Source organism: Mytilus trossulus, chromosome 2 (genome assembly GCF_036588685.1).
Source record: "Mytilus trossulus isolate FHL-02 chromosome 2, PNRI_Mtr1.1.1.hap1, whole genome shotgun sequence".
In the NCBI taxonomy this organism is placed as follows: Eukaryota; Metazoa; Mollusca; class Bivalvia; order Mytilida; family Mytilidae; genus Mytilus; species Mytilus trossulus.
In genome coordinates, this window is record NC_086374.1 from 94749565 (window position 1) to 94768632 (window position 19068).

A 19068-nucleotide genomic window follows, 5' to 3' on the forward strand; every position below is an offset into this window, starting at 1 on the left:
TGTAGTGGTTATTTAAACTACACAAAAAAAAACCCATAAAATATTGTTTCATCTCGGCCTATATCAAAGAACTAATCATTATTGTTTGTAATAAATAAAGGCAACAGTAGTATACCGCCGTTCAATATAGTCATAATTCGATTAAGCAAAACCAAATACAGGTAACAAACTAACTATGAGGAAAACAACGAAACAACTGAAGAACTGAACTGCAACAAAAAGCAAACGCAAAAATACATAGAAAGAGGCTGTGGTTTACAATAGCCATATTCCTTGCTTGGTACAGGACATTTCAAATCAAAATGATCTGTTGGACCTGTTTAAAATCATATGAAAACAGTGGAAATTACCATTGTTGGAGTGTAAAAAAATATGTTATTTTAGAGAAATACGTGCTTTTGATGGTCCTCTGAATTGGTTAACAGTTTTTACTTTTCAACTCTTTGAAATACACTTTCACACAATCCTATCAAACAAACGCTTTCCTATTCAATTAATTAAATCTTCGTATGATAAATACGATTACAAATGTATTTGCTGCAACTTATATTAAACCTTTTTCTCAAAAATGAGAAATGTAAATATGCTAGATGTACTTACAGAGATGTTATGAGATGCTTGAAGCGGTACACATTCTCCTAGGAAACATGTATGTACGTTTCGGCAATATTAAGTTTATCTACACCCGAGATCATCCTCAGTTTTGGTGGGGTTCGTCAGTTACTTAGTCTTTAGTTTTTTATGATGTGTCTTGTTTGCTATTGTATGTCTTTTTCTTTTTAGCCATTGCGTTGTTAGTTTATTTTCGATGTATCAGCTAGAATGTCCTTCTGATATTTTTCGTCCTTCCTTTGTAGGTTTTAAAATAGGCACCAATTGTGCTCCATTAATACCAGACTTGTTCATTTACTGTTATAAATCACATTAAATGGCCAACCTCAGTAACAAACCTTATAAATTCCTTTTAGTAAATCGATACCTATGAACACTTACCGTTATTTTGGTGATAGTTTTCGTCCAGATAATCAAGATTTTTCTAAATATACTGCAAAAATTTACCCAGAGGAAGTTACTTTATCTAGATAAATTATTGACAAACTATTTAGTTTTTTACCTTTATCAACTGATTAATATAGTTTGTTCTAATGTCCACTATTGCAATATAGTTTGTTCTTATGTTGTGCTGTTGCAATATAGTTTGTTCTTATGTTGTGATATTGCAATATAGTTTGTTCTTATGTTGTGCTATTGAAGTATCGTTTGTTCTTTTGTTGTGCTGTTGCAATATAGTTTGTTCTTATGTTGTGCTATTGCATTAATGTTTGTTCTTTTGTTGTGCTGTTGCAAAATAGTTTGTTCTTATGTTGTGGGATTGCAATATAGTTTGTTCTTTTGTTGTGCTGTTGCAATATAGTTTGTTCTTATGTTGTGCTATTGCATTAATGTTTGTTCTTTTGTTGTGCTGTTGCAAAATAGTTTGTTCTTATGTTGTGGGATTGCAATATAGTTTGTTCTTTTGTTGTGCTGTTGCAATATAGTTTTTTTCTTATGTTGTGTTGTTGCATCCCTGTCCGTCGTAGAATGTGTTGAAATTGCTGCCACTGGATCAGATATCTTTCTTGTTTATCATGTGTCAAGTCTTGAGGTTTTATTATGTATGTATGTTGGTGATGGGAATCATTGCATTTATTAGATATCAGCCTTCATCCTTTGGACAAGATATTATCTGTTTTTACTATGATTCCTAAATGGTCACATATTTATTGATTTTTTTCTATGTGAAGCATTTAAGACATAGTTAACATATAACAATTTCGTCAATAAGTCATATGTACCTATTATCAGTTTGTCTGCATACTGATATTGTAAAATATCAGCTGAGAGTCACAATATGAGGCTTTTTGTTGACTGAGAGCATCGAAAGAAAAACCTTCATATTATGTCAAGCAAATGTATATACTGTGGAATCATTATTATTCGTTGGATACCAATTTTCGTGGATTTCGTGGGTACAGGTGAACTATGAAATTAAATGTTCAACGAATATCAAATTTTCTATAAGCTTGTATGTAGACTTCCGCAAAACCACGAATTTGAATATCAACGAACATGTTAGTTTTCATTAACCCATGAAAATTAGCACCAACGAAAATAAATGAATCCACAGTATTGCATTAATGACTGGACAGATTGGTATTTGGATAATAAAACACTCCATTATAAAAATATTTTTAATTTTATATTTGAATATATATGTATAAATAAATTTTGATTTTTTTTCTTAAAATATAAATGCTTAATATAACAATATTTTAAAGACAAAACAAGTAATTATGGAACATAACTTACTATATATATATATATATATATATATGTATGTTACAATTCCAAATCTATTAACAACTATAGCTTGATAAACTGCTGACATTTTATTCAAATTATCAGCTAGTTATCATTTTACCATATTTAAAAAATATGATATAAAATCATGTTTTATTCAAAAATTACAATTTCAATTTAAGTAAATGATAATCACATCTTAAAATGCTGAGTATCACCTTTTCCTATAATCAAATGTATTGCCCTAATCATATAACGTGTTTTAAATAATAATATAAACCTTAATAAAAATCAAAGAACACTTAAAACATATATCTAAAAATGTTTCTGATTTTGAGAACAAGTAGAAAAGAGATTTGAATGAAAAACAATATATTTATCACTCATTTTTGTTACAATATATGAAGATGATCATGTAAATTGATATGTATTTGATAATAGTCATAACATTAGGGGACTATATTTTTGGCATGAAGATATCATTGTACACAATTTTGGGTAAGTTATTAGTTTAATCCCTAAAATTGTGTAATGATATTGATTGAAACTACTTCCTAGTATGATAGACCTTATAATGCAAATGATAAAAAGCAGTTTACAGTGTTTACAACTATAAAGGACGAATAAACTAATTACTATGGAAGTTTAATTTCCATGTAGGAAATATATCTAAAACAACAATTCCAAATATGATTTACGAAAATATTGCACTTACAATATGAACTGTAATTGATTCAATGATAAAAAGTAAAGCTTATGTAGAATTATAAAAGGTGAAAGTCATTTATCTCACCACTATTCCCATCAGAACCTATTTTGTTTTTTATTTTTCACATTTATTTGTTTTCAAACTTAGCTGTTTTTAAAAACTAGAGCAAATCAAGGTTTCAATTTTGACAAGTTATTGTTACTGGGTATATGAATTGACCAAACCATGCTTTGGTAGTACTTTTGATGGAGACTACCAGAGATGTACCAAATGTTTAAACAAATCTAAATCCCTGAGATGTAAACCTAAATGTTTTCTATATCATTATAAAAAGCAAAAATAAAATTCATATAATATTTATATAATTTGATTGAATAAAGAAAATGGTACACTTATTCTAAAAAGTCACATTCATTCATATAAACTAACAACTCACAATTACCCTTAAAACAAGTTGGCTTGTATTAAAAGTAAAATAGAAAATGATTGTAACACTTGATTTATAAAACAATAATAACTATTAGTTAATATCTTTAAATGGAAGAACATGCATTATGGAATGAGTATGCCTAAGGATTTTGTAATGGACAAAATTTGAAACACTATTGAACAGAAAATTTGGAGAATTATTTTTTTAAGAACTGGTATCAGAGAAGAAATTTGATGGATTAGGTATATAGATAGCACCAGTCAAATTCATAAATTTATTAAAAAAAAAATAATCTTAAAAATATGAAATATATTTTGGAAATTGCAATCTTGAAAAAAACACATCATATCAACCATATCAATAACAATTTAAAGATTCTGCAATCACAATATTACAACTCATAATGTATATCTGGATTTATAATCCTAAACTGGCCTTTCCCAAAAATCAAATTTGAGATAATTTCAAATGCAATTTTCAATAAATAAGCATGAGAACATCTATTTCTATACATAAACAATATTTGGACATAAGTGCAATAGACGTATTGCTTATTTCCAATTAAGGAAAGAGTTGTCTTTTAAAGTGTTCACACTAAATGTTCAATGGAAAATAATGATAGATCTAACAAAAGGATAAAATTCATAAACAATTGTATTTACTTATAAAAATGATGATTAATATGTGATGTTACATTATGATAATAACATTTGTAATGATAAAATAAAGTTCCCTATAATACATAATCATAAACATAATCAGTCTATTCCTTTATACATGAATTGCCATTAAAATGATTCTGTCTGATATAATTTTTCTATATATCATATTTACAGTTTTACATTATAAAACCCTGTATAAATATCCACAAATAAATTTACACCAAAATCCCTGCGTTTTTTTCTGTTCATCAGAAAACCCCTGTATTGTGTTGTGTTGTTCTGTTCTCTTCTTAAGTGTTTTTCAGTTTGAAACATGTTTTAAGTTCTTTTCTAATTTTTTTTACAATAAATCATTTATCATATTATAATATGTTACCTGTAAACTAATAGCAAATGAGCAGCAGTCAATTATAAAGATCATTATTCTTACAGCTGACTTCACAAATCAGTTGTATATACATGCTATATGCCTCACTTTTAAAACACATGATTTTGAAATTGGGACATACAATATGATGATTACATAATTCACAAAGCACATATTCAATGTCAATGTTTTCATGTCTCTATTTCATTAGATGAAGAATATCTCTAACATGTCTAATATTGGCACATGGGTATATGGAAGCCCTCTTAGAGGAACACTTGTTAAAATTTATTTAACTATCCTAAGTCATCTATGCATTAGTTGACGGACCTCCACCTTTCTTCTGAAATAAAAATATACAAAGTAAAGCAAATAAACTTTTAAGCATAATTTGATGGTTGTGCATCTTTTTAAAAACTTATTTTATTGCATAAAATCATTGACAAGTTATTAAACATTAGAACAAAATACTAACACCTCTTCAGCTATGATTTATTTATTTAGTCAATCAAACATGATAAAGCATCTCACCACAATATGAATAATCAGCAAGAACCATTTTCCTTGAATTACATAATTATTCTCATCGATTCCATACATTAATCAGTTTTATTCTTCTATGTAAGGAATTAAACCTGCATAAAGGAGTAGGTCCGGTAAGGACCGATTTTGGCCTCCAATTTCAGTTTCATCTGACGAAAGATTTTGACCACTTTTTAAACACTTAAGTGTCTATTTCATATGATTCGATTAATTTATGTGCAAGATTTTAACTTATTAAGTCATTAAAAACGATCCAATTCAAGCTCAAATATGAAAAATCTACCAAATATCCGAAAAAATGTTACTTTCCAGATGTTTTTTGTCAAAAACGAAAGTGGCCGCATCCGTGTTCATCCTCAATCTTTACATATGTTATGTATTTCCATCAAATACAACTTCCATTTCAATATTTTGGATGAACACGAATGCGGCCACTTTCGTTTCACCCGGAAACCGTCTAAAATTTAACTAAAATGCTGGAATTGTGAAGATTTCAGTAATTTAGCACGACTTCATAGTGCTAGTACCCAATATATGTGCATTGTATTGTAAAAAACAGCCCATATTTATGTAGCAGAACCATTCTACTATCCAATTACTAAGTAAAAGTTTACATTTTAACAATTTTGTAAAACCGCTATATTTTGGGGCCAAAAAGAGGTCTTACCGGACCTACTCCTTTCTTGATTTTAGTTTTCAAATTGTCAAATTAACTTTCCATCTGTTAGCAGTAACATAATATATGCCTCATTTTATGGCATTTTTATATCTTAATTGATACACTACACTTATGCACAATACAGATTTTATTAACAGGGGTATGCTCCTTACACAAAATATATGTGTATTCGTGTTCTTAATTTTACAAAATTAAACTAACTTTGCCATTAAAAAATTCGTAAGGGTTCCGTGGAACCCAGTGTCTCGCCTACTTTTGCTGTAAATCGCAGGCTCAACAAAAACGAGGAAAAAACTCAATAAAAATATTCCTTTTGATACAATCTTCTGATTGTTAGAAGCTTCTTTCCAAGTTTGGTTAAAATCCAGGATAGTTTATGAATCTAATAAAAGTTTAAAAAAAAACTGCAGACTGTACATGTATGTATGGTTAAATGGAAGAAAATCTAAGTCCATTTAAAAGTAAATACGGAAAAAATGGATTTGGTTTTTTTACAAAATTTACTTCTGGATACTATTTTATGATCATGTTATTAAGCTTCTGTCCAAGTTTGGTACAAACCCAGGATAGTTTAAGAAAGTAATCAAAATTTTAAAAACTTTAACCACAGAGTGAATGAAATGTTTCCCAACAAAAAAACTATCTCCATTTAAAAGTAAAATATGGAAAAAATCGATTTATTTTTTAACAAAATTTACTTCTGGATACTATCTTATGATCATAAACAAGCTTCTGTGCAAGTTTGGTACAAACCCAGGATAGTTTAAGAAAGTTATTAAAATTCTAAAAACTTCAACCACAGAGTGAATGTGTTGTTTCCTCGTAGAAAAACTATGTCCATTTATAAGTAAAATTCGGAAAAATTGGAATTTTATTTTTACAAAATTTACTTCTGGATACTATCTTATGGTCATAAAGAAGCTTCTGTCCAAGTTTAGTAGAAATCCAGTATAGTTTAAGAAAGTTATTAAAATTTCAAAAACTTTAACCACAGAGTGAATATTTGTGGACGACGCCGACGACGACACCGACGCCGACGGAATGAAGGATCGCTTAGTCTCGCTTTTTCGACTAAAGTCGAAGGCTCGACAAAAATGATTGGTTAACCAATTACTTAAGTCTATATAAATAATAAACTTACCGAAAAAACTGGGTTAGGTTTTGGATTTGTTTCTGGTCTCTTTATATGATACTGTAACAAGAAAGGATTATTCATGACAAATGCAATATGAAAAGTCTCACTTTTAATTTTGAGACTAAGCATTCAAACTAAGTGTGCTTCCATATTACAATGGTACATGTAACCTTATGAGATCACAAGTACCAGAATATGAACATTATGTTTTAAAAGATACGATGATGTAGGAAATGCTTGAAGATTATAATGTTAAAACTGTGTGTTATTCTACAGATAAAAATTATGTTTGTAGAATTTTAGTACTTCTCCAACATTTTGCCTTCTATTTGGTCATATTTCAGATGTAAATCAATGTAAATATAACAGAATTTGATGAGACTGTCATTAAAGTGAGAGGGTTAGCGCTATGGAACCAGGTTTAATCCACCATTCACCACATTTGAAAATGCCTGTACCAAGTCAGGAATATGACAGTTCTTGTCCATTCATGTTTGATGCATTTTGTTATTTGATTTTGCTAAGTCATTATGAACTTTCCGATTTGATTTTCCTCTAAGTTCAGTATTTTTGTGATTTTACTTTTTTCTATATATATCAAGCACTTGTATGTCTCTTATTACATGTACTACTAATAATGTAAGTGACAACTGTTCCTAACAATGTAATAATTGTTAACCCCGCTGGATTATAAAATCTTTTCTTCCTTTCTTTGATGGTGTATTTTATTCAATCTTAAACCTTTTTTTAGGAGTATTGTTTGCCTGCCATTTTGTTTATTTTAAAAATGTACTGACTGCTGATAAAGAAATTGTGTAATGACTTGTCCTGAATGCCAAATATTATCAGATGGACTTGTAGCTAATGCACCCTCTGTCTATTGAAATCACAATTATCATTCCAATATTCTATAGAATAATAAAGCACTGTCTATTTTTTTGCTGTAAAGTGTTAAATAAACTACCCAGTATTTAAAACATAATGCATACTTCATTAATCCTTACAGAAATGAATCCTTTATGAAGCTGTCAACTTTTCAAAATTTATCAAACATTTCAGTGAACACTTTAATTCAATAACCATCATATATTCTGATATGCTTACCTGACCATTACCAGGTAAACTTTGGAAAATAAAATCCCATGAAAATGAAGCAGGTTTTCCTCCTTTGTTGTTATCATACACTATTAAAAGAAAAAAATAAATATATTATAATAATCAGTTCCATGTTTTGGTAATAGTTCTAAAATAATTGTAATCTGTACTGCTAGGCAGGAAGTTAGAGAACTGTGCAAAAAGTTGGTTTAAATGTTGTGTGATGATTTGTACATGTTTTTATGACATTGCCTTGAGTTTAAGATCCCCTCATGAAAGCACCGTATCTTTACAAGATATTGTGTTTTAGACATATTACAATTATCTTTTATTTATCCTGTGACTTCTCCAATTGGGCACCTGGTGAGGTTTTTTATCAAGAAATATATGTTATTTGCAACAAAAACCTTGTTTTATCATACAGGTTTACAATATTCAGGGTCACTCATTTGTGTTTTTGTACAGTCATGCTTCAATTGATAGGTTTTATCAGTATATGTTTATTTCATGAACTTTTAAAATTCTTCTAAAACCAAAGCTGTGACTCCCTCTCACAGGCTTCATGTTGGACTACTTTTGTTTTTATGTAAAGCATTTTTTATTTAATGTCCTCCTCTTTTTGGGGTTTAAACTTTTTTTTATATATATGTACACAGGAAAACATTATAAGATATCGTACACACAAACTTCATTGTAGAATAATCTTCATTAAGAGGACTATTACAAAATAAAGCATGAGATCAGAGATAAAAAAATTGTTGGCTACTAATGTTCTTTTTTTATGTATGATATAGGGTTACTAGTTGTTTGGTGGTATTTTATAGAATATGACTGCAAAAGTTCATGTTATAATTTGTAATTTTACTTGTAAAAAACAGCTCATTTAAGTTTTAACATAGTTCATTTTTCACAATTGCTGAATGCTGAAAAATGATAAAATCTTAAAACTTTTTCAAATCTTATTTTCTTATTACAATTGTAAACACTTATTTTAATTATTTTTTATATCATTATGTGCTTCATTTGCCATAACTACTTGACTGATGTATCCCTATTTTTGACAGTTTTACCTATTATGTCTGTTTGCTTTGTTCACACATCATTGTCAATATAATGGAATTTGATATAACTGTCATACAAGTGAGAGGTTTAGCTAGCTTTGACACTTGGTTCAATCCATCATTTTCCACATTAAATGTTTGAGCTTTTGATTTTGCCATTTGATAATGGACCTTTTTTTTAAATTTTACTCAGAGTTCAGTATTTTTGTGATTATTCTTTTTTGTAATGATTGCGTTGACTTACCATAGGGATCTTTTCCACGAAACATCTCATTATCATATGCCCCTCCTCTTTCTGAATCTACAGACTCATCATCCCAACGACCATGGAATGCACTATCACCAGGGCGATTCCAGCTATTGAATCGACCAGGTATAGCACCAGTGAAAAATCCTTCATGAGCAGGCATTGTTCTGTGAAAAAATAAATGAAATATAAATGCCATCATTTTAGTTATTTGTTCAAAAGACTTATATTGCAGATAGGCAAATATTCGATCTATCAACTGTACAATTTGAAAGCAAATATTCGATCTATCAACTGTACAATTTGAAAATCAAACAGTTGAAGGTTTAAAATAAAATGTGGTTTTATCGACATATCTTATTCAAACTCAATACTTTTATCAAAATACTTTTCATTTTTATTTATCTTTTAAAAAAATCTAGATATTTTAGAGAACTTATTTAATTGTAGCACAATTGCAAGCACCTTTTTTTGAAGTTTTTTTTTTTTTTAATATGTGATGTATCACTTACTTATCATTTGAAATTAGAAGAATTTTCAACTCAATATTAAATCAACACAATATAAAAAATTTCTGATACAAATATAAATACAATGGTTCTGAGTGATAACTCATAAAAGGGGTTAGCTTTGATTGATTTAACTATTGTTTGCTATGTATTCATGGCTGCATGTGATTAAAATGGTAACCTTTTTTCACACAATATGACGATTTGTCGAAACACTAAATGGTATAATGTTAAATTCATTAAGAAAAACACAGATCATTTAAAATTCAAATCTATACCTTGAGTGAAAGTAAAACTTAAGTAAACTTGAAAGTTATATTAAATGCTCACCTGTCTAAATCATCATCTTCTAATGAGCTACTTTTTTGACGTTTACTGTTATATACACATAGGACTATGATCAAGGCTAGGACGATGAAAAACAAAGGAATTCCAACACCAAGACCTACTATCAGCGGGAAATTATCTGAAATTAAATAATAGTATGAAATATCAACAAATGGCTAGAATATGTTAGGTAAATAAATTTATTCAGTAAAATGAAATAATAAGGCATTTATAATATCTTAGTTTAAAGAAAAACAATGTAATAACAACTACGTTTGCAGCAGACATTTTCAACTTTTATCTGCTGTTTATCAGCTGTCAAACAAACAGGAAATACTATAAAGTGAGCACTGACATCAAATGTGGTCATGAAAAAACAGATATAGGAAAAAATAAACAGATCACTTATTCACTATTGATATGAAATTGCATCTCGAAAAATGTTATTAAAGATTATTTCAATTACAAAATTAATTTTCTGAGATTTAAAAAAAAAATGTATGTAACTGTCAAGACACAGACTATAAGGTGAATTGTTGTTACAACTTGTTTCTCTTTCTTTATATGTCAGTTTAGTGGCCATATCCTAATGACTTTTGAATGCCACCTTGATAATCTTCTCTTTCTTATTTTAAACATGCACAAGCTTGCTGCGAGTAATGCATTTTTAGTTGTTAATTCTATTTTTCAGTATTTAAATAATTTAGAGGAATTTTTCCAGTTTTTAGCAATTTCCGTAATTTTATCATTTTTTTATTGGCAGCTACTTTATATCCGATTACTAGGATTTTTTTGTTTGTATGATTCATCATTATCAAAACTTACCTGTACTCTCAATGGGTCTAAAAACAAAAACAAAGATATGTTTAATACTTTTTCATAGTACATATTTGAAAAACTCAAAAACTACATTTTAACTGTTATTGATAAAAAATGCAATAAAAAATTTAACCTCAGAATACATTTATTTCAAGTACTCTTCATGAAACAGAAAAAAGAAATTACAAATTGATAAAATAAGTCGTTTTAGTAGGTTGTGTAAATCATAGCTTTAGGAAATATATATCATTATAAAGATCGAGTAGAATGATTTCCTCATTAACTAGAGTATCTGTTAAATATCTACAATGGCACTCTCTACTGTCATTTGGAATATTTCTTCTACTAATCTGATCTACAGTGAGAATTTATTCAAAATTTTGAATTTAAGAGACGTTAAAATTTCTCATTAATTTTAGATATTTTCCTTATGCATATTTGATAAATACTTTTTACTCAAGAACCATTAGAATAAAAGAAAAAAAAAGTCTTTTATTTAACAGAAAGATTATAAATAAATTAAAAGTTTACTTACGCACAGTATGCTACGCCATTACCATTGATAGAACATTCCTGACTTGTCGGACATGTGTTCATTGTATTGAATGTTCCACAAAGAGTTGAAGATCCCGTAACTGTAGCTGTAAGATCAATTCCATAATATTAATATATATTCATCAAAGCAATAAAACAATCATACTAAAACATAGGAATTTGTTGAATCTGGAATAATTTTAAAATCAGGAAAATGACAAGAAATGTATGATGGTAACTAACCCAACTTCACAGGGTTGTGCATGCTCACGGCATAGGGGAATATTTAGCTTAATTATACTGAAATATCAGAGAAAGTCAGATTAGCCTTGGCCATGCTTGCATGGCTATAACCCTATTGGATGGCTTAGTTTTCATCATCCTTTTTTTTTGTGTATCAATTTTCCTGAATTCAAATTTATTACAGATCAAAATCATTCTTTGATCTTAGGTCTTTCACTTTCAGCTCATATTGATATAAAGTTTGTTATCAGGTAGATAAAAATAAGGTTTTATCAAAAACTATGAATGTAGCAAATATTATATTCAAACATATAAAATACATTCAAATAGCAGTACAAAATGTAGTAAAAAATCTTGCAATAAAGTTTATAAGTGATTAAACATTTTTGGGCATTGGAAATTATCTAAGGGCTATTCCAGAAAAAAATGTAGGGGGGGGGGATGGGGGGGGTTGGAAGGCCGTTTTTGTCAGCACCCGCCACCCAGACAATGTAATTGAGAATTATAGTGCATTAAAGACTTTAAGTGTGAAACGTTGCTCTGACACCCATCACCCATGTATTATTAATACAATGTGCCTTCCAACCCCCATACATTTTTTTCTGGAATAGCCCTAACCTCTAACCTACATTTTAGTAGAACTCAGTATTTAGAACAAATTGTTTTCTCTAATACTTAATTAAAAAAAATAGAATTTCAAATCATATTGTGCAAATTTGCTTTCTTGCCTTAATTTGTATAATTAAGTTGATACTAGGAAATAAATAAAGGCAACAGTTAAGTATACTGCTGTTGGAATTTATATTATACATGTATCATCTTATCCAAAGAAATAATTAGCCTAGGAATAAAAAAAAAAGGAAATTAGTATGAGTATAATAAATGAAGTACCATTATTTCCTCCTGGTGCATAAATGGCAGACTTAGTGGCACCAGCACTAACTGGAGTGGTTTGACCTGCACCAAATGTCAGTTTAGCACCACCATTTACAAGATTGTTATTGGCAGCAGCAACTTGATTTTGCCCATTTGTAGTTGTTGAATTCATTACGACTGCATGATCCACAACTAAACTTCCTTGGCTGAGAAAAAATCAAAAAATATTCTTAAAGCTAAAACAACTTCAATACTTTCTACAGAAAAGAAAACATAATGTAGCATTTTTGAGACATAAAGAGGTTATATATGAATAATTTCATGTATTTTATGAACTTTAAAAATTCTTTTTTACAATCTAGTACCTACAACTACTATTGCATTAATCTAAATTAATTTTGAATTTCTATCCTATTAACATTTCTTAAAATAAAACTAATTTTTAAAAAAAATTTGGAAATATTTTTAAAACTTTTTATATTCAGTCAAACATGGAATATAACATTTAGGTTATGAAAACCTGAGCAGAACTTGTTATCAATCTTCTTTAACTACAGGGTTCCCACACTTTGAGAACCAAAAATTTCCGAGTGTATCCTGGTTTCGACCATAAAATATATATTTTTATAAGGGTGGTATCAGAAAATATAAGTCATTAAACCATAATTTACTCTTAAATCTGCGAGATATTAATGTTAGGAACATCCTTTGTGATTGATAAGGACATTTGTATTGGTACCATTCTCATTAGACAAGGAAATATAAAATATACTAGAACACACCCGTGATATCGCGGGTCCGTGACTGAATTAAAGTATATAACTATGCGCAAGCCTTATTTTAGTATTAGTATTGTCATCTGATAAAGTAATGTCGATTATAAGATACACAGTTTTCTTTGCTTTCAAATCTTTCTGTTTGTACCCGTCGAACTGGAACTTATCAATTATTGGTAAAATTAATTATTTGGAAAACAAAAGGTCCTGGAATGGAGTATTTTTTAATCAACAGCATTGTCCTATATAAGTTATAAATAAAGTTGAATTCTTTGATTCGCTGTTTTACGTCATGCCCACTAACAAATTGAAAACTGTACCTCTACGCCTAATTTTTAGTCCAGATTTTTAGTATTGGTATTGTTATTTTAGAAAGTCTTACTGATTAAAATACTACAATAGGTAACATTTTGACAATTTAGTAGTGTCAACCCTGTGATTATGACCCGTGTATATAGCATATTAATTCTAGATACACCGTTTGTTGGTGCGCCTGTCAGATGCGGAACGTACAGATAAGGTAATAGGTAACCGGTGAGTATACTATTGGTATCAGTATCTGACACGACCCGGACCATCTTAATTATTGGCAATATTGATTACGTGGAAAACAAAAGGGCCTGGAGTGGTGTAATTTTTAATCTACACCTTTATACTATATTAGTTATATATAAAGTTGAATTCTTTGATTCGTCATTATTACGTGATGACGGCTGACAAATTGGACCTCGTAATATTAGTATTATAGATGTGTGTAGCTTCTCCTACCTTATTGTATACACAATTACTTTAATGAAATTGTCTTTTGTTGCAGCTGAAGAAGAGTAGTAAGTTGTCAACTGAAAAAAAAGGTTAAATTTTCATATTATAATTTAAATTCATAAAAATTGTTGTATATATCCTTAGAAATTTGTATTTACTCTTTACAAATGTTTTGGTATCATGTGTTTATACAGTAAATTGAAGGTTTTCAAAATGTCATCTGATTAATGTGACCCAATGATAGTTTTAAACTAAACTTGCTTATGAGTTTGATTCTGAATGATGTTAAGATTTTAATTGTTTTCAATTATTTATAGAATATCTTTGTAAAACATGTATATTTTTAATGTGAAATATAGACACATTTTTATGTTTCATTAACTGACTGGGACAGAAGATTTAAGTGTAATCAGATTTATGAATTTATTAGTCCGAAGACCACAGGTTCTTGAAAATTGGATTCTTGTTGTTCAATGTAAAGACAGAGAGATGGTTTGTTGTCTTTTGTTTGTTCCATTATAATTCTAATTCTTGGTTACGGTGTAGTCTTCTTTTAGTTCTGATTTTTCTGCTTTCCCCATACCATTTGTATTGTTCTTCATTGATACAAAGGTGTAAATTACCCCATTTTCTCATGCAAACAAAAATGCCTTTTCCAAGTCAGTTCTTAAATCTATACTTTAATATATCATAATATGCAATCTTTCATATAATTATAATAACATTCAATGAGGTCCTGTTGGACAACATAAGACATTCATGGGTATTGTATATGAACTTACAACTGTCAAAGTCTCGGCAATTAATTCTTTATAGTAAACAGTATTTTCATTGGATAAGTCTCCAGTTGGCGTTACATCTATGGTCAGGACTACTGTTACTTTTATTTCACCTGTTAAAAAATATAATAAAAAATTTCAAAATATTAAAATCTTGTTAGTTCAGATTCATAATTCAGACATAATATGATACTAAAGAAATACTTAAAATGCCACAGACTGTGAGAGACAAAGATGAACTAATTTAAGCTTTTTTTTAGATTAGAACTAGTGATTACAGACATCAAACAAAACTTGTGCATTTCATCTTACAATTTCATTTTTTTTAAGCTGAAAATTATTTAGTAGACTAGTGATAGAGTACCACTACTTATAAGTTACATAATGACAGAGAGAATTGTGTTCTCCAAGTTCAATATAATAATAAAAGAGCCACCATAAATGTGTAATAAATAAAATTAAGAAAAACTTACCAGATATAGGTGTGTATGTTGTTGTTGGAACACTCACTGAAATAGAATTTAACAAAATTAGTTACTCCTTAATCATCTTCTAAGACAATTTTTAAATTTTGGAGATATGTAATCATATAACCTTTAACATGGGGTCACACAGTGGAATGTCTTTAAGTCTGAATAATTGTCTATGAATGAATTTTAAATTCTTATTATACCGATACAAAATGTATCTATATAGTAAAACAAAAATTCAACATTAAATTGAACCATAAAACTGAGGTTCATGTTGATTAAGCAATGTAAGAAAGATGTTCAGACTTTACTGTCATTATATGGTACACCAAATATAGTTAAGCCGTTCTGAATAGTATACAGATCTAATCACCAAAACTAATGGTGGACCAATGATCAGTGGAAATAAGGCTAAGTTCAAATTAATATTACAGGATGGACATAAACACCATGTAATCATTCCATACATCAATGATCATATATAACTGACCATGCTGACCTTTTGCTAGCTGTGTCGTCAAAGAGACCCTAAACTATAAAAAAACTTAATGTTGACCAATAAATTTTGAAAATGATGTCAGATTAACCCTATCTGACAAACATGTTTAACTTGCAATATTTCCAAATACCAAATTCATTTGTCCTTCTCCTCATAACTGCTTAAATAACTTAATAAAATAACCTACTTTTTAAGCAGTCCTTGAACCATAAAAATTAGATCAAGGACTACAAAGAAATGCCAACTAGATGAGAACATCATAATATTAGGCATCTGAATGTAAGATATGATTATCAAATTCTTTTACCTACTGTATTATATCATTTATATAGAGTGTTTTGTTATGTCTCATATTCTTTCTCACTATACAAAAGTGAGACAAGAATCAAATATCATGGTCAATTATAAAATTCCTGCAAGCGAAACATAGAATCAATGCAATTGTGAACAGTGATTTGTTTAAACTTTTAAATGCATCTGAAGCACTATCAGAATAACAAGCCTGTGCAGTGACTTACATGAAGAATTCAACCGCTAAATAGCTTCATAGTAAAGCTCGAAACTGATATATCATTTAGCTTGACTATATATCATATCGCTTAACATTTAAAGCAGCTTTGCTATAATCCTTATGAATGCAGTAGAGAAGCTGCAAATAACATTTTTTTCGGGGAATAAATACCGAAGTTGGTATGATAAAAGAGGTGTACAGAATAAATGATTGAAAACTGATAATGAGGAGAAGTCCATTTGTTTCCTTTTTCATTATTATTTTTCACTGCTTCTCTTTATTTTTAAACTGATTCTAAATGTAGTAAATAAGTGATCATAAATTAAAAATGTATGTATTGTGCATAGAGTATGTACTAAAGATCAGTATACATTATAATGGTAGAAAAATGATTGGTAGTGACTAACAAACATGTGTATTGTGCAAAGAAAATGAAATAAAGAATAGTATAAATTATAATGGTAGAAAAATGATTGGTGGTGATTTACAAACACTTGTATTGTGCACAGAGTATGAAATAAAGAATAGTATACATTATAATGGAAGAAAATGATTGGTGGTGAATTACATCAGAAGGTATTGTGCACACAATATAAGAGCAGAATGTAATAATGTAATATATATAACAGTAGCTACATAAACATATAAACAACATTGCAAAAAAAGTGATTTACAAAATCCTCTTCCCTGAGTATAGCATATTATATCATAAAATATTATTATTTATGTATGATATGTTTGAGCTTTTGATTTTGCCATTTGATTATGGACTTTCTGATTTAAATTTTCCTCTGAGTTCAGTATTTTTTTTGATTTTTCTTATTATAGCTATAAACAATATTAAACATTTTTATTTTAACCAAGTCTTTGGTTGCTGTAAATCTGTTGGATACTTATGAAAGCTATATTAAATTGAGAGGATATATGAATTAAGAATAGTCAAGTAGATTGACAGTAATTTTACCAAGTTTGAGTCATTCAATTGATCAATGAGAAGTTGTTACAAAAAAAAATTCACTTTGAAGAAAACAGTACATGCATAGTGAATAATTCATACTGTATAAACACTCTTTCATAATCATTTTGACTTCACTACTATTTATTCAATAACATTTTATCATAACATTCCTTAGTCTAAATGTATTGGTCAAAAATATCAAAATTAATTATTTCTTAAATGCAACAAACCATATGTATTTATGGTTTTCATTTTTTTCAATCTTGTTAAATCAAATATACAAAAACATCACAAAAATGTCTACAAAAGAAGAGCTATAAAAGATTTTTTCTAAAATAATGATTGAAGATTGAAAAAGACAGAGAAATACTTAGCTACATATTAAAAGTCTTCCACCATTTGAGAATTCTAAATTTTTATTTTCATAAATGATAAAATTGAACAGGTTGTTCGATTTTGTCACAGTATGAATTCTATAAGAACCATAACATGGATACTATTAGGACTAACTTATTGTTTTTACAATTCAAGAAGAACTTCATGAAGACATATGTAAATATCATGTAAATATTACACAAAGATAGAAAGAAATTGAGAACATAAGTGTGTACCAGGTAAATCCATATTATTCAGTGCAAATGCAGTTATACAAAGATACATAATACATTGCTAATGAGAGGATGTGGGGAGTGCATAATAGGGACTTTTACCTGTAGTTTGGACTGTAGTAGTGGCTATAAGCAACAAAAATCATATCATAAATATTAAAGACCATTAATTTCAGCTCATTACATACAATATATAAATACAATTAAAAAATATGATTTTGAGATGTAAGTACATACAAATGAATAAAAATGCTTAAAATAAGAACTGTCTTACAATTACTTACGATACGAAATGAGAAAACTTAAATGATTGTGTTTGTTTAAACTTTTTTCCATTGTTAACATCATTTTCCAGAAGGATTTATTCTAAGTCTGTAAGTACAATAGTATGTGACAGAACATCAATTTTGACAGTTGTATCCAAAAGCAGTGTCAACATCTGTACTCATTTAATGTTTTAACAGCCATTTTTAGGTATTTATAGAACATAAATTCAGATTAAAATGAATCAGACAAAAAAGAATTAAAAAAATATTCATAAATACTTTCTCATAAAATTTATCTTTTTAAAGATCTTATTTTCATCATCTATTGCAATTTTCATATGAAAAGAAAATAAAATGTGTTTTTTTTTTAATTTTTTTTTTTGAAAGAAAAAAACAATGCAGCTTCTTTTTAAAAATTTGAACTTCAGTTCTTGGATACCTTCAGTAGTTGTGGCATCTTTGGTTGTTACTCCTTGTGTTGTTGCTTTTTCAGTTGTTGTTTCTTGTGTTGTGACAACCTTGGTGGTTACTTCTGGAGTTGTTGTCTTAACTGTGGTTACCTCTTTAGTTGTCACCTCTTGTGTTGTGGTAGCTTGGGTCGTAGCTTCTTGTGTTGTAGCTTCTTGTGTTGTAGCTTCTTCTGTTGTGGTTTCTAGAGCTTATGTAGCAAAAAAGAATTTTGATAAATTCAAGCATAACTAAATGTAAATGATCTTTTCATAAACTGTAACAAACCTGTTTGAACCTAGAACAACATTGCATTGGTGAAGCTTTTCCACTTCTTACACCTGATCATTGGATCTTCTTTTGTGTATCACATCAACCCTTTACTAAATCCGTTATCCATATATACTGCAGCAATG

The 19068-nt window shown here is 28.8% G+C and overlaps 1 protein-coding gene across 2 annotated transcripts in view; it reads right to left on the bottom strand.

Moving 5' to 3' along the window:
- Nucleotides 1–2215: 2215 nt before the first annotated feature.
- Nucleotides 2216–19068, bottom strand: part of LOC134708413 (mucin-4-like) — a 63621-nt gene continuing 46768 nt past the window's right edge. For both annotated transcript variants that reach the window (XM_063568917.1, XM_063568918.1), the window contains 13 exons: nucleotides 18645–18863; nucleotides 18042–18065; nucleotides 15367–15402; nucleotides 14897–15006; nucleotides 14121–14191; nucleotides 12592–12782; nucleotides 11459–11564; nucleotides 10930–10946; nucleotides 10108–10243; nucleotides 9266–9435; nucleotides 7970–8049; nucleotides 6872–6922; nucleotides 2216–4851 (listed from right to left, as the gene is read on the bottom strand). In XM_063568917.1, the coding sequence (XP_063424987.1) occupies nucleotides 4819–4851; nucleotides 6872–6922; nucleotides 7970–8049; nucleotides 9266–9435; nucleotides 10108–10243; nucleotides 10930–10946; nucleotides 11459–11564; nucleotides 12592–12782; nucleotides 14121–14191; nucleotides 14897–15006; nucleotides 15367–15402; nucleotides 18042–18065; nucleotides 18645–18863 (1244 nt within the window). In that variant the 3' untranslated portion in view covers nucleotides 2216–4818. The remainder of the gene's footprint in view (nucleotides 4852–6871; nucleotides 6923–7969; nucleotides 8050–9265; nucleotides 9436–10107; nucleotides 10244–10929; nucleotides 10947–11458; nucleotides 11565–12591; nucleotides 12783–14120; nucleotides 14192–14896; nucleotides 15007–15366; nucleotides 15403–18041; nucleotides 18066–18644; nucleotides 18864–19068) is intronic.